This window comes from Peromyscus leucopus, chromosome 5 (assembly GCF_004664715.2).
Source record: "Peromyscus leucopus breed LL Stock chromosome 5, UCI_PerLeu_2.1, whole genome shotgun sequence".
NCBI classification, from domain to species: domain Eukaryota; kingdom Metazoa; phylum Chordata; class Mammalia; order Rodentia; family Cricetidae; genus Peromyscus; species Peromyscus leucopus.
Genome location: NC_051067.1, coordinates 145104474 through 145118213, shown reverse-complemented (window position 1 = coordinate 145118213; position 13740 = coordinate 145104474). Strand labels below are relative to the sequence as shown.

The window sequence follows — 13740 nt, the reverse complement described above, 5'->3', positions numbered from 1 at the left end:
GCCATGGGCAAACGTCCAAAGTTGATAGTTAATTTTGATCAGCACAAACACTGGAGGAGATGTCTGGGTCGGACATTGTAACAAAGTAGTTTCTGGAGCTCATGGAAGCTTTGGAGGCGGCACTCCACTTTTCTCCTGTCCATTGGACTCTGGTATTCTAGCCATCACTGAAGCAGTTTATCCATGAAAAGATAAAAACCCTTTAAAATATAGTCTGATTATACTTTTATACTTCCTTGCTAATAAATTTTTAAAACTCAAAACAAATATTTATGGGCTTAACATTGTGGGGAAACAGAAGCATTTCAACTATTTTCTAGAAATAGTTTCATAATTGTTTTGTTACCGCAAAGGACTTAAGAGATTTTCTACACTAGTAATGCACAAAGAACATTTTCAGAGAAGCATTAACCAAGATGGAATTGTGGAAGAATCCACATAATTCACGAGTCATGTCTTTAGTATATTTCTTACTCCTAGGAATCTGTTAGTGTTTTGAGCAGGTCATATATAGTAAATATATGGTAAAAACTTAAGACTGTATTTCTTTAAAACATTTTACAAAAGATTTTAAGGTGCACAGTATATATAATCTATTTATTTATTTGAAAAGCTGTCCCTAAATAAATGTACAGCTATGCTATGCCATTACACCCACACTCACACACATGCACACACACACACACACACACACACACACACACAATATGAAGTGATTTCTATATGGATTGTCACTACACACAATGAAGTGATTTCTATATGGATTGTCACTTATATAAAATTGGGAAAGTTGATGCAATCGAAGTCAGTCTTACTCCTGATTAGTCTTGACATAAGACTTCTTTCCCTGGGCCATCTGTAGATGGATCCAGTTTATCTCACTCTAAATCTCAAAATCTTTTCTCTACCAGTATTTATTTCCAAGTTTATAAAAGGTATTTGAGAAACATTTTTTAAATACATTTCTTAAAATGTGAAGTAATTTTTATTATATTTATACTAAGAGCCTTAGTAGATTAAACATTGACTGAGAAGGGACACAGGTGCTTCCCCAAGGCTTTCTCTGGGTATGTCCTTAGAGACACACTGATGACCCTCTACAAGGCCTTCAAGGCCAGGCAGTTAGAGAACACTGTAGCATTTTTCCTCTTGAGCGCACTATACTTTGAACAATAAAAGGCATATGGAAAGAGAAGTCATTAGTCTTATGCTTATGTTGGAAATGATACCATGAAAATAAATTGAGTACCCAACAGAAAAACTTAGAAAAGGAATAACAAATGAGAAAGGAAATAAGTGTGGAAATATAAGATGGCTACATAAAGATAGGAAAGATACTTGAAATGCAGCATTTTGTTTTTACTAAGACCTAGTAGAATGTGTAAATATGTAATCTAATAAGGTGAGCAAATATGGATTTGAAGCCGGGCAGTGGTGGCACATGCCTTTAATCCCAGCACTCGGGAGGCAGAGCCAGGCCGATCTCTGTGAGTTCGAGGCCAGCCTGAGCTACAGAATGAGTTCCAGGAAAGGCGCAAAGCTACACAGAGAAACCCTGTCTCAAAAAACCAATAATAATAATAATAATAAAATATGGATTTGAAGCACAGATAAGGCGGAATGGTATATGGACACTTAAGCGATAAAAAAGTAAAGTCCTCGAGAACTTTAGGACTACATTAACTCATGGTAAAAATAACCTTAGAACCTGGATGGACAGGGTGGTTTTGTAGGGAGATAGAAATTTACTAGACCTACCTTGGAAGAAGATAAAGATTTGGATTTCTGTCAAATTTTAAGAATAGCTAGTTGGACAGGTAGCCACTCAGTATCACCCACAATCTTGTAGAAAAGCGGTTGGCCTAGATGATTCCCTGTGAAGTTTTACTGAGTCTTTGTAAAACAAGGAACGGATTGTTAAAGGCACAGAAAATAACCTTGGCAGCTGATTCTGCAGTGCTAGTGTAGAAGACAGGAGGATGTGCCTTGATGATTATTACTTATGCGTATTAGGAGACAGTCCTAACTACAATAGTGATAAATGGAACCCACAATACTTTGATGGAGAGTTGTTTTGGTATTGGAAAGTGGGTCAGTAAAGCTTATTTAATTGAAAGGTAAAAGATAAAGTCAGTACTGTCTACACAGATGCTGAAAACACAAAGGGATTTTTTTCCTTTAAATTCTGTTCTTTTTTTTAAATTCTGTTCTTTGAAAGTACAACACTCTTAATAATTGGGTGTTGTAGAATATTAATTTAAGGTGTGTTACTTTTGTTTATGTTGCATTTGTTTATCTCTGTGAAGCTACATTACTGTGCCTGTCTAAAAACACTGGTCTAATAAAGAGCTGAATGGCCAAAAAAAAAATAAAAAAATAAAAATAAAAAAGCCGGGCGTTGGTGGCACACGCCTTTAATCCCAGCACTCGGGAGGCAGAGCCAGGCGGATCTCTGTGAGTTCGAGGCCAGCCTGGGCTACCAAGTGAGCTCCAGGAAAGGCGCAAAGCTACACAGAGAAACCCTGTCTCGAAAAACCAAAAAAAAAAAAACTGAATGGCCAATAGCAAGGCAGAAGAAAGGATAGATGGGGATGGCAGGCAGAGAGAATATATAGAGGGAGAAATCTGGGAGGAGGGAAAAGTAGCCAGAGAAGGAGGAGGACTCCAGGGACCAGCCACCCAGCTACACAGCAAGCCAAGGAGTAAGAGTAAGATTCACAGAGTAAGAGAACGGAAAGAGTCCAGAGGCAAAAGGTAGACAGGATAAATTAAGGAGAGCTGGCTAGCAACAAGCCAAACTAAGGTTGGGCATTCGTAATTAAGAATAAGCCTCCATGTGTGGTTTGTTTGGGAGCTGGGTGGTGCCCCCCCCCCCCAAAGAGTAACAAACAATTGGGCACTTTCTTGGTACTGAAGAATATATACCTTATTGATGTACATTTGTTCAAATGCTTGCTTTCTCTCTCTTCCTTCCCTCCTTCCCCTTCATCTAGTCCAGCCAGTGTTGTACTTACTGGAGATACCATAGCTGTGTTGCAGTTAGTAAGGAACAAGTCAAGAACGCCCTCCGCTCACTTTATTAGTATTCTTTGGGGATAGGCCAGCCAACTGAACTGTGGAAAGGGGAGAAGTTACAGTTTATGAGCTCAGATTTCAGAGAGGTGGACTAAGAGAGGCGAGGAAGAAACAGAGAGTGGGGAACTTCTCAGTCAGTTTCCAACTTAGAATGTCCCCAGTGTTTCCTTTGGTGACTGGTGTCTTTCTTGTGACACTAGCTCAGAGAGAGATTCTGAACCTGCCAGGTCTCCTAAGTGTAGCTAGATTTGAGTGGTCTTTGTATTCACAGGTAGCATGGCTTCAAAGTTTTCAGTGCATGCTTGTGCGGTTAGTTGAGAGGTTGAACCTGGGCTACCAGTGAGCCTGGCTAAGCCCAGATGCCAGCTCATATTAAATAGTCTTGGGGAGGTTAGTTACCATCCTTTCCCTGTTCTCCTCATCTCTAAATGGAATTGAGTTTGTGGGGGCGTGGATGATCTAAAGGCTAGAGTCTTCTTTTGCCATAACTCTGTTACTGATGCGGTCGTGATGGTTTAGGTAGATACAGTTGAGGGAAGGGGCAAGAATAGTAGATGTGAGTAGTCCATGAGGGTGCCAGTGGTGTGTTCACAGCAGCAGGCCTCGAGAGCATCCTCTGCCCGGCACAGTCCTCTAGGACAGGTGTGACACAGGCCGACTGCTGTCTTCTTGCTCTCCTATCCTAAATTCTCACCCTTCTGTCAATCTACCAAATTAATTGAACACAGGTTTACTTTTGTTGAGTTGATTCTGCAGAACATTTCCAGTTCACTTTAGTGCAGCTAAAGACTTGAAACTATGATGCCACCATGCCATTTAACTAACTGCTTTGAAACACCCTATCCCAGAATTTCTTTCGTGTTCTTTGTGTAGTTTCTCCTAGGTACCTAAGACATAATTAGGAGAGCTCCACAAACAGAACAGGAGCAATGTCCTCACACCTCCTTTAAAACTCTTTCAGCTTGTCTGTGAATCTTTTCAAACCAGTCCTAATATTTGAATTCCTTAAAATTAAAACTCAGACCCTATAAAAGATGTATTTTCAAATTTTATAGATGTGAAGAAAGAACTATCTAGACATTTTATATATGTAGAATTTGAAAATGTGCCAAGACTACTTTACAGCCTTATGATAAAACTTGTTGTTTTTCTGTTGAAAGGGAAAGAATTTGGGTTAGAGCTGCCAAAAGTATACAAAGAGTAAAAAGAATCCAGTGTCATTTGAATGCTAAGTTTGGGCCTTTAGAATTTTTAAATCATAGGTTCTGCAAATATTTTACAGATAAGCAGTAAACTGAGATAGAAAGGTTGAGTGGCACTCTGTTTTCAGTCTGAATTATACATAAACAGAACCCAGCCTCTCCCAGTTAGATCAGGAGATAACATTTTCATGTGCTTTGGATATAAACCTGTAGAGGAGATATGGATGTCTAAGCTGTATTGAAATTTATGAGTAACACTGCCAAATGAAATGAGGTAATTATTTTCCAATTTTTTAGGTCTGAATGTTGTTTGGAATGTATCTTTCTCACCTTGTAAAAGTGATATCTAGGAACGTGAGATGCTGGAAATAAAGCAACAGCCGGATGATAGGGAGGACGGATGGGTTTGTTGTTTAGAGATGACATAAAGGAGCTGAGAAAGAAGGCTTTGAATGAAGTCACTTTAGGGAGGACAGCAAGTTATGTGGTATAGAAGACTGCCACAGTAACACGTGGGAAGCTAGTTTTCCTTTGCTTAGAAACTGTATTAGGATGGGAAGTATTAATTTAAAGGACTCATGTGTCCTTTCTTGATTGTTGTATTGTCTTGAAGACTTCTTGTGTATCTAGGGAAAAGGAAGCCTTTTAATTTACAGTGTTTTGTGCTTATTCTCCCCCCTTCCCCCACATACCCACCAAGTAGGGAACAGCAAAGCGTGGAGAAGCAGCCGTGGAAGCAGCTTCGGTACAGTCCAGGCTGTTTGGCAGTGTGGCTCTGTCTGCCAGCACTTTGTGTTTGAACTTCATGCTGGGGAGCTCAGGTAGTCACTGTGAAGTGCTGTTTGCGTCAGCAGCCATGTGGTGACAGGCCAGCATCTCTTAGTGCACATGCCTTTAGAACCCTTGCATTCATTAGCTTCCCTGGCCACTAAGGAGATGGTGGAATAAACAAAAATGGCCAGAGCTAGAAGGTTATAAGGCAGAGTTTTAGGCACTCTGTGTTTGTTTGTTTGTTTACCTGTTTGTTGCATGCACACACGCACGCACGCATGCACGCACGCACACGCGCACACACACGTATACATGTGTATGTGAAGTCAAAGGTTTTTCTCCTTTCAGCATTCAGGTCCCAGGGAGTGAGTTAAGTCTTCAGGCTTGGTGGCAAGCACCTTTACCCACTGGGTTATCTTGTTGGTCTTAGAGAATTCTTCAAGATTTTCTTGAGCCTCTGAAGTTAGACAGACTTGAATTTGACTCTCAGCAACTCTGTTGGGGAAAGTTGTTATCTTCAAAGTGAGCTTCAGGACTTTGCTGTCACACCAGGCGACTGTAAGGATTAAACAGATACACAGGACGTAGCAGTGTGCACTAAGGATTGCTTCTGTCCCCTCCTTTGAGGTGGCTGCCCGGTGGCCAAGGCTGTCTTGTGCAAGGATAGCCTAGTGCATTGGCTCAGCGACAGCTAGGCAGTCATCAAGGTAACCCAGGGCCCTCAACTGCAGAGACTGATTCAGAAGACTGGGGTCGGAGTGTAGATTTTCATCAGGACAGAAAATGGTCCTGATGAAGGCAGAGCCACACTGTGGACACCGTGGATGGGAAGAGCCCATTTAATCATAGCACGATAGGGTTTTTCATGGTTCATCACTTAACAGTAGTAACAGTATGGGAATCTAAGCTTTGGGCACAGACTTTTAGCTGCTTAGTTACATATATTCTAATTTGTAGAAATAAATACATTGTATGTTGAATGTTCGTTATCAAAATTGAGTTCACTGTTTGAAAAAAAAATATGAACAGGAAAAGGAACGTCATTAAATAGAACATACCACTTTTGAAAGTTAATAAGCTTTAAGTGTTTCTTTGCCCAAGGAAATAAGTATTTAGGGGCAAGGACCTCTACACACAGTATTCCATTTGATGAAGCATTCTTCATCATTTCTCCTGTAGTGCAGTCTGGATGCTATTAATCAGAGTGCTCTGGCTAATCTTAATTGTCATGGTGCTCTGAGGAGATGTGATGTGTAAGATATTCAAACCATGTGGGGTATATTACTAAGAATCATTGTTAAGCCAGAGGATGAAGGGAAACTGGAATGAAACAAGTCAGGCATCAGGTCTTGGTATTTCCTGTTGTTACTACTAGGATATTTTACTTTTTATGTAAAAAATGCAATATACTTAATTTTCCCTCTGATATTTATATGGTATGATTTATATATACATATATATCAAAATGCATGCCTATACACATACATAAAGCCATATTTGATGGCCCAAAGGAAGAGGCCCCAAGGGCTCTTTAGTGTGCAATTAATATTTTGGTCAGAAAAATCAGCAGATTGTTTCAGTATGGTTATGTGTTATGACATCATATTCCAGTAAAGTTATAATGAACAGAAATTTTGTTTGTCTCTGTGGCAAACCAAAATGAGTTTTGTAATTGTCAGCAGACCTTAGTGATTATAGTGGCGCCCACTCCCCCTGCTCTAGTTAAAGGTCTTAGCATTCCAGTTGTGGCCCTCTGTTTTCAGAAGTTTATAATTAATTGTAAGCATTTGCTCTACGGGGAAAGCTTGCCATGTAAGATCAGTTCAGGAGTTGATTTCTGATTTCAAGTAGTGTATCTTGAAGTTTTATAGAAGCAATTAAATATGTACAGTTGTGTGGAGGTGGGAAACTACGCATGTGGATGACAGAGTGAGGACAGTATACATACACTGTTCATATTGGTCTGTTGAAATTTTTGGATTAAAAGGATGAGTAGTAAGTCATAGGGAGTTGTGCTTTCAATACCCTCTTTAGTTATTGTAATCAAAGAACAAAAAGATTGTGTTTTAAAAGTCTTTGTAAGTCTCTGGATGTTAAAAATAGTATTTTACTGTCATTGTTTTTTTTTTTTCTTTAATTTTTTTATGTTTCCTAATTTAAAAATAAAGATACTTATATTCACTTAAAATACCTTATTAAAATAGAATAGAAACCGTGAGCCATACAAGTGATGGTTAGCGTGTGAAACAGTGACTTTTTCTGCTGCTGTGCTCTGATGTCTCCAGTCTCTGGACACTGTTGGTTCCCCCTGTCCTGGACATTACGCTGTAATCTCTTCTCTGGCTCTGACCCTCTTTATCCTGTCCTCTGCCATCTGTTGCTTCCCTGTGCTTTGATCGTAGGTGTTAATCAGAGTCCAGCCTCAGGCTCTCTCTAGGCTCCTTCACGTGGATCCTTTTCAGGTGTCTCTCCATCACAGGGTCTCAGTTGTTGCCTTGCTAATCTGCTCTTTGGTACCAATCTTCATCTTCAGTAAATCTTCATTGATTTAGTCCCATTGCCCAGTAAACTTTAACATTGTGGACTCTCTCCAGTTTTATCTCAGACTGTATGAAGATTACCACTACTTGGATATTTAATAATCATTTAAAATATGTTGTGATTTCAAGTTGAGGATATAACTTGGTGGTAGAGTACTTGTCTACCACATGCAAACCCTTGGGTTCAATCCCTAGCATGGCAAGAAAGAAAAAAAAAAAAAGCAAGACCTCAGTTGGACTTTGGTTTGGAAACATTTTCCAGCACTGGAATGATTTTTTTTAAACTTCATTTTTAGCGTTACAACTACAAATCCATTATTCCATAAAAATTGATCCAGTTCATAGTGCTAAGTCACTCAAATCAGTGATCATATTGCTCAGTCCTGGTTTCCTTTGTCTTTACTTAGGGTCTCATCAGTCCCTTCTTGAACACGCCTTTTCCATGTTATTGATCCTGTTCATAGTGCTGGGTCACTCAATTCAGTGATCATATTTCCCAGTCCTACTTTCCTTTGTCTTTACCCAGGGTGTCTCCAGTCCCTCGTTCTTAACATGCCTTTTCCACGTTAGGGACTTGTGTTTATTGGTCTTTCTGTTAGCTCTGAATCCCCCAGCATTCATATTTTTCTTGCATGTTTGAATGCCATCTCTGTATTGATTCTCTATATGTATCCCCAAAGTTTATCCTTGCCTTAGACCTTTTTCTTAGAGGCCAGACTCATAACTATGATTGTCTACTTGACAAATCTGCTGGAGGTCCGACCTCCCTAAAACCTTCACTTTCCAAAGCAGAGCTGCTGGTGTCCGCCCAACACACCCATATCCTTGTGTAGTCTTTAGTGTTCCTCTAAAGCTCCAGGGTGACTCTGAGCAGTTCTTAGATTTCAAACTCATGTAGAATTCGGGGACTTCTTCTTCTACTGTGATACCCAAGCTAAGGCACTGTCTGTCCCCTTCCGAGGCTTCTCTCATAGCTGTTGTTAGAGCTCCCTTGCCTCTCCTGCCCTTCCCCTTCAGTCTGCCCTCAGCATAGGAGATGATCTTCCAAAATAGGGTGTAGATGATGTCTTTTCTGCTCACAGTGGCTACCCATTTCTCTTAGGATTGAAGTGAATCCTTAAAATGATGTTAAAGGAAGGCCTGAAGAATCTGGTTGCCTCTTACCCTGGGCTTTCCTTCCTTCCCCCTGCAGCTCTAGCCAGATTGGCCTCCTTAGTTACTTGAGCATGTCTTGGTATTCTGTGTACCTCAGATGCACTGTCCCAGGTTTCTGTATTTCTAACACACTAGATATTCTACATACATGTCTTACTGTTTGTCTTCCCTACTATGATATTTGTTTTTACAGTATCCTGTCATAAAAGACATTCTGTAAGTAATTGTTGAGTTGATAGATTTTATCATCTATCCTAATTTTTAAAATTTCTTTTAAGCCAGTGATGGTGGTGTACATCTTTAATCCCCTTGGGAGACAGAGGCAGGTGGACCTCTGGGAATTTCAGGCCAGCCTGGTCTACAGAGCGAGTTCCAGGATAACTAGGGTTACACAGAGAAAACCTGTCTAGAAAAACAAAAACAAAGAAACGAATGTGGTTTCTCTCAATGTGTTCTTCCTTCTAGTCTCTTATCCCTCGAATAGTAGCAGCTTTCTACTTACACTCTGCTCCCTCAGCTTCATTAAATGCAAATCTGGGTAGGTTTTCAACCATGAGAAATTTTTGTGATGCTTCTTCTGATGCAGTCTAGAAATGACGGTCTCGGGGTTTTGATGGCGTTCATTTTCTCTGCCAGTTAAAGAATGAAAAAGCAGGAACATCTGAAGCATAACAGGTAGAAGCAGAGCGATCTTGTGCACTGCAGACAGAATCAGCCGTTGACAATGGTGTTTACCTGGTGGTGGTGGCACCCAGAGAAAAAGAGCTAAAGAAAGCATGACTTAACAGTGCAGTGTCCTCCGTCGTAGAAAGAACGGAATTGCTTCATGTGCAGTGACGGGGTGGAGCTGGTGGACATTGTTCAGTGAAATGACCCAGGCACAGAAGAAAAGCACTGCTTGTTCTCACGTACATCACAAAGCTGATACTTTGATCTTGAGACAAGTGGAGAGTAGAATAGTAGTTACCACATTCTGAAAAGGGTGTTGGGCAAGAGAGAATGAGAAGATATTTAATTGGGTTGGAGGAATGATGTATATGTTTTGTGTAGCATAGTTGTGAGTAACAAAAGTTAAGTGAGTATTTCAAACAGGGCATTTTGAACATTCCCAGCACAAAGAAATGGTGCATTTCTGAGGTAGTACACATGCCAGTTACCCTAATCTGATCGTAGTGCATTGTATACATGATGAAATGTCGCTGCCTTCTGAAATATGTACAGATGCTGTAGCCAGTGTAATATAAACATTTTAAAAAGAATTGGCATAAATTCTTTAGTTTTTGTTATGTCAATGTGATGTCTTTATTACTTTATATCACACTAAGCCATCTCTCTACCCCCATAGCTCTAGTACGCCATTATTATAAGCCCAGCAGTGTGCATGCAGCCACTTAAATGTGCTCACCTGTCTCCAACTTCTGCAATGTCTGCCTGTTCTCAGGGGCAAACTATTCCATTCTCATCTAACAAAACTAACTAAAACTTCACTAGAAAATCTTCTGTGGTACAGCTAGATAATTTTATTACATTCATTTCTGTTTAATGTTACATTTTTCATGGAAGTCAATGTACACTATTTGTATAGCTATATTGACTCACATTTTACCTATATTGACTCACATTTTACCTTAGAAATATATTCATGAGGTTGAGATTGTATTAGGGTTAGTAAGAGAATATGCAATACATCCCATACTTGCTAACATTTTGGGTGAAATAATCTTGTGGTTATTGTGGTTATAGACTCATATTGAGCTACCACTAGTTGTAGTTGGTTATTTTTTTTACTCTTTGGGCTCCTTGGGGGCCCACCACCCAGCTCTCAAATAAATCACACAGAGTCTTATTCTTTCTTATGAATGCTTGGCCTTAGCTTGGCTTGTTTCTTGCCAGATTTTCTTAACTTAAATTATCCCATCTTCCTTTTGCCACTCTCTATTTCTGTATATCTTTTCTTTCCTTTTTATTTTGTGTCTGGCTGGGTGGCTGGGTGGCTGGGTGGCTGACCCCTTCTTTTCTTTTCCTTGATCCTCTCTTGCTTCCTGATCCCTCTTTTTCTCCTTCTGTTGATTATCTCTGCCTACAAGCCCCATCTATCCTTTCTCCTATCTTGCTGCTGGCCATTCAGCTCTTTATTAGACCATCACGTGTTTTAGACAGGCACAGTAACACAGCTTCACAGAGTTAAACAATTGCAGCATAAAAGAACACAACACATCTTTGCATCATTAAAACAAATATTCCATAGCATAAACAAATGTAACACTTTAAAATAATATTCCACAGCAACTAATGCTTGTGTTTTCTTTTTATAGGTATCATTGCCCAATGCCCAAGATTTTTTATGTTCAGTTGACTGTAGGAAATAATGAGTTCTTTGGTGAAGGGAAGACTCGCCAAGCTGCCAGACACAATGCTGCCATGAAAGCCCTTCAAGCGCTGCAGAATGAACCTATTCCAGAAAAGTCTCCCCAGGTGTGCTTCTGCCAAGTGCGGTAGTCTCATCCCTGTGCCTTCTGGGGGGGGGGGCGACTACTGAGCAGACAAATAAACTAACTGTGTAATAAAAGAAATCATCTGTTCAGCTAGGAAAGGACCGTGATAGTTTGCTCTCACACGCGTGTCACTGTACTAAACTCATACATCCCTTTGGGAAGACCCCAGTTCATGGGGGAGTCGCTTGCTAGGCATCATGGGATTTAAGCACGTGTGTATAAGGATGGACGTAACATTCATTTGCCTTACATTTAATGTGCCTTGTATTGGGCAGCGATTGTACTGTGCTAACCTGAGATCAGGGAAGGTAGGCCAACGCTTCGGTGACAGGCACTCTCCCAGGCGAGCCGTGTCCCTAGCCTGAGGTCATCGGATGTAAAGAGGAGGAGATTGTTTGAGATTTTGGAGTTCTACTATAGTTTGTAAATTAGAATGCTAAGACTGTTCTTGGGTAATTTTACCCATTCTTATGGTTTCATCTACTTTCTCCATTGACTTCAATAATATCTCTAGTTCAGACATTTCCTATAGTATAGCCAGTGTTTTATTCTTTTCTGCTGGATTATTCAAACCTTACAGTTCACCCTCCTAGATTATCCTTTCTCCAAACATGATAGTCTTCTTTCTTTGAAATTTGTTATAATGGTGGGCATACATGTTTCTCTGCTGGTGCAACTGTTCGTGGCAACTGTTAACCATTTTTGATTAGATTGTGAGCTTCCTGATAGCAAGAATTATCCCTTTATTCCCTTATCTCACACACACTTTGTTCAGCACAGATGAGACCCTCCAGGACTATGTATTACGTAAGTGAATAAGTGAATGATGCTAGCTAGTCCAGACACAGTTCCCATTTCTTGGTTTGCATCCTATGCTCTTGTCCATTATGGAAGCCCATGGGTGGTGTTGGAGCAACATCTGGGGAGTGAGGCAGGTGTGCAGCTCTGCAGTAGAAGAGTGGGGTCGAAAGAATGTGTGGCCGGGGAGAAGACTTTCCAACTCAGCACAGCCTTGACTTGCGAGAATTCCGGGAGAATCCAGTGTGTGTGCCCATGTCTGCTATTTCGAACTTTAGCTAGACCTACCTGATTGCAGAAGAGTCTGAAGGCTGGTGTGATGTCTGGCTCCGTTGTTACCCTGTTTTGTTTTGTTTCCTGTGACTTAGAATGGTGAATCAGGAAAAGAGATGGATGATGACAAAGATGCCAATAAGTCTGAAATAAGCTTAGTGTTTGAAATCGCTCTGAAGAGAAATATGCCTGTCAGTTTTGAGGTACGTGTGCCTTTCTGTGATTATTTAAACAAGTTAAATGATGTCCTAGATTGTCTGATGAATGCACATGCTTCTTGTGTTGAGATCCATTACCATGGAATGATTTATGCCCCAGAGAAATAGAAATTATTGTAATGTTATGAATATTGTGGGTCTTCCTGTCTTTTCTGTACTAGGCTATCTTTTATATATGACATTTCAGTTTTGATCGTAAAATTTGTTTTCTGATCATAATTTCTGTTAATCTATAGGATTTGCTGTTTTATTTATCATTAATTTTTAATCCTACTTAATTCAAGGTGTGGGTCAAGTTAGTGTTTAGTGATCCTATGCTAATATCCAATTCCTTTTAACTTTATGGAGGTTAAAACATGTTTGACCTGTTTTGGGGGAGATGCTAGGAAATCATACCCAGGACCTTGGCACATGCTAAATATGTAACTCTAGGACTAAACTAGTTCCAGAATATGTCTTAACATCAACTGACAAATCACTAAAGAGAAATGATAGAGATTTCTACAATGAAATGTGTACAAACTAAACATTTATAAAAGTGTATGAAATTTTTAAAAAGAGAAAACCTTAGAAATAATTTTATAATGCCTTCCATTTAAGAAATGACTAACTTTGAAGCTCATGTTTGGAAAGTAGGCAGGAATGAGGAAATAAGCTCAAACTGTGGAGAGAATTCTCCTTCAGGTTTACAGCATTTACCTTCTGGGGATTGTGCTCATTGACAGGAGCACAGGACTGAGAAACTGCTTTCTTCTGGAACACAACTCTGACAAGTCATATTACCTGGCTTCTTGGCCTGTAGCAGGTTGACAGAAATTAGGAAGAAAAAGTACTTGACAGACTGTGGGGACCTGCCCCCACTTTACTCTGGGTACTCTTGAGGAGAGAGGGATAAGAAAATATCAGAAGCCGGGCGGTGGTGGCGCACTCCTTTAATCCCAGCACTCAGGAGGCAGAGGCAGGCAGATCTCTGTGAGTTCGAGGCCAGCCTCGTCTATAGAGCGAGATCCAGGAAAGGCGTAAAGCTACACAGAGAAACCCTGTCTTGAAAAACCGAGAGAGAGAGAGAGAGAGAGAGAGAGAGAGAGAGAGAGAGAGAGAGAGAGAATATCAGATAGAATGATAGGCCTAGCCAACAAGAAGAAAGACAGAAACACAGGATAGCTTTGGGAGTATCTGGGTCAATACCCAAAGGCCCAGAACTTTATTCAAA

At 40.2% G+C, this 13740-nt stretch overlaps 1 protein-coding gene across 11 annotated transcripts in view; it reads left to right on the top strand.

Annotated features, from left to right (window-relative positions):
• Nucleotides 1-13740, top strand: part of Stau2 (staufen double-stranded RNA binding protein 2) — a 299895-nt gene that overhangs the window by 112333 nt on the left and 173822 nt on the right. For all 11 annotated transcript variants that reach the window (XM_028864627.2, XM_028864624.2, XM_028864626.2 and 8 more), the window contains 2 exons: nt 11059-11218; nt 12405-12512. In XM_028864627.2, coding sequence (XP_028720460.1) covers nt 11059-11218; nt 12405-12512 — 268 coding nt within the window. The remainder of the gene's footprint in view (nt 1-11058; nt 11219-12404; nt 12513-13740) is intronic.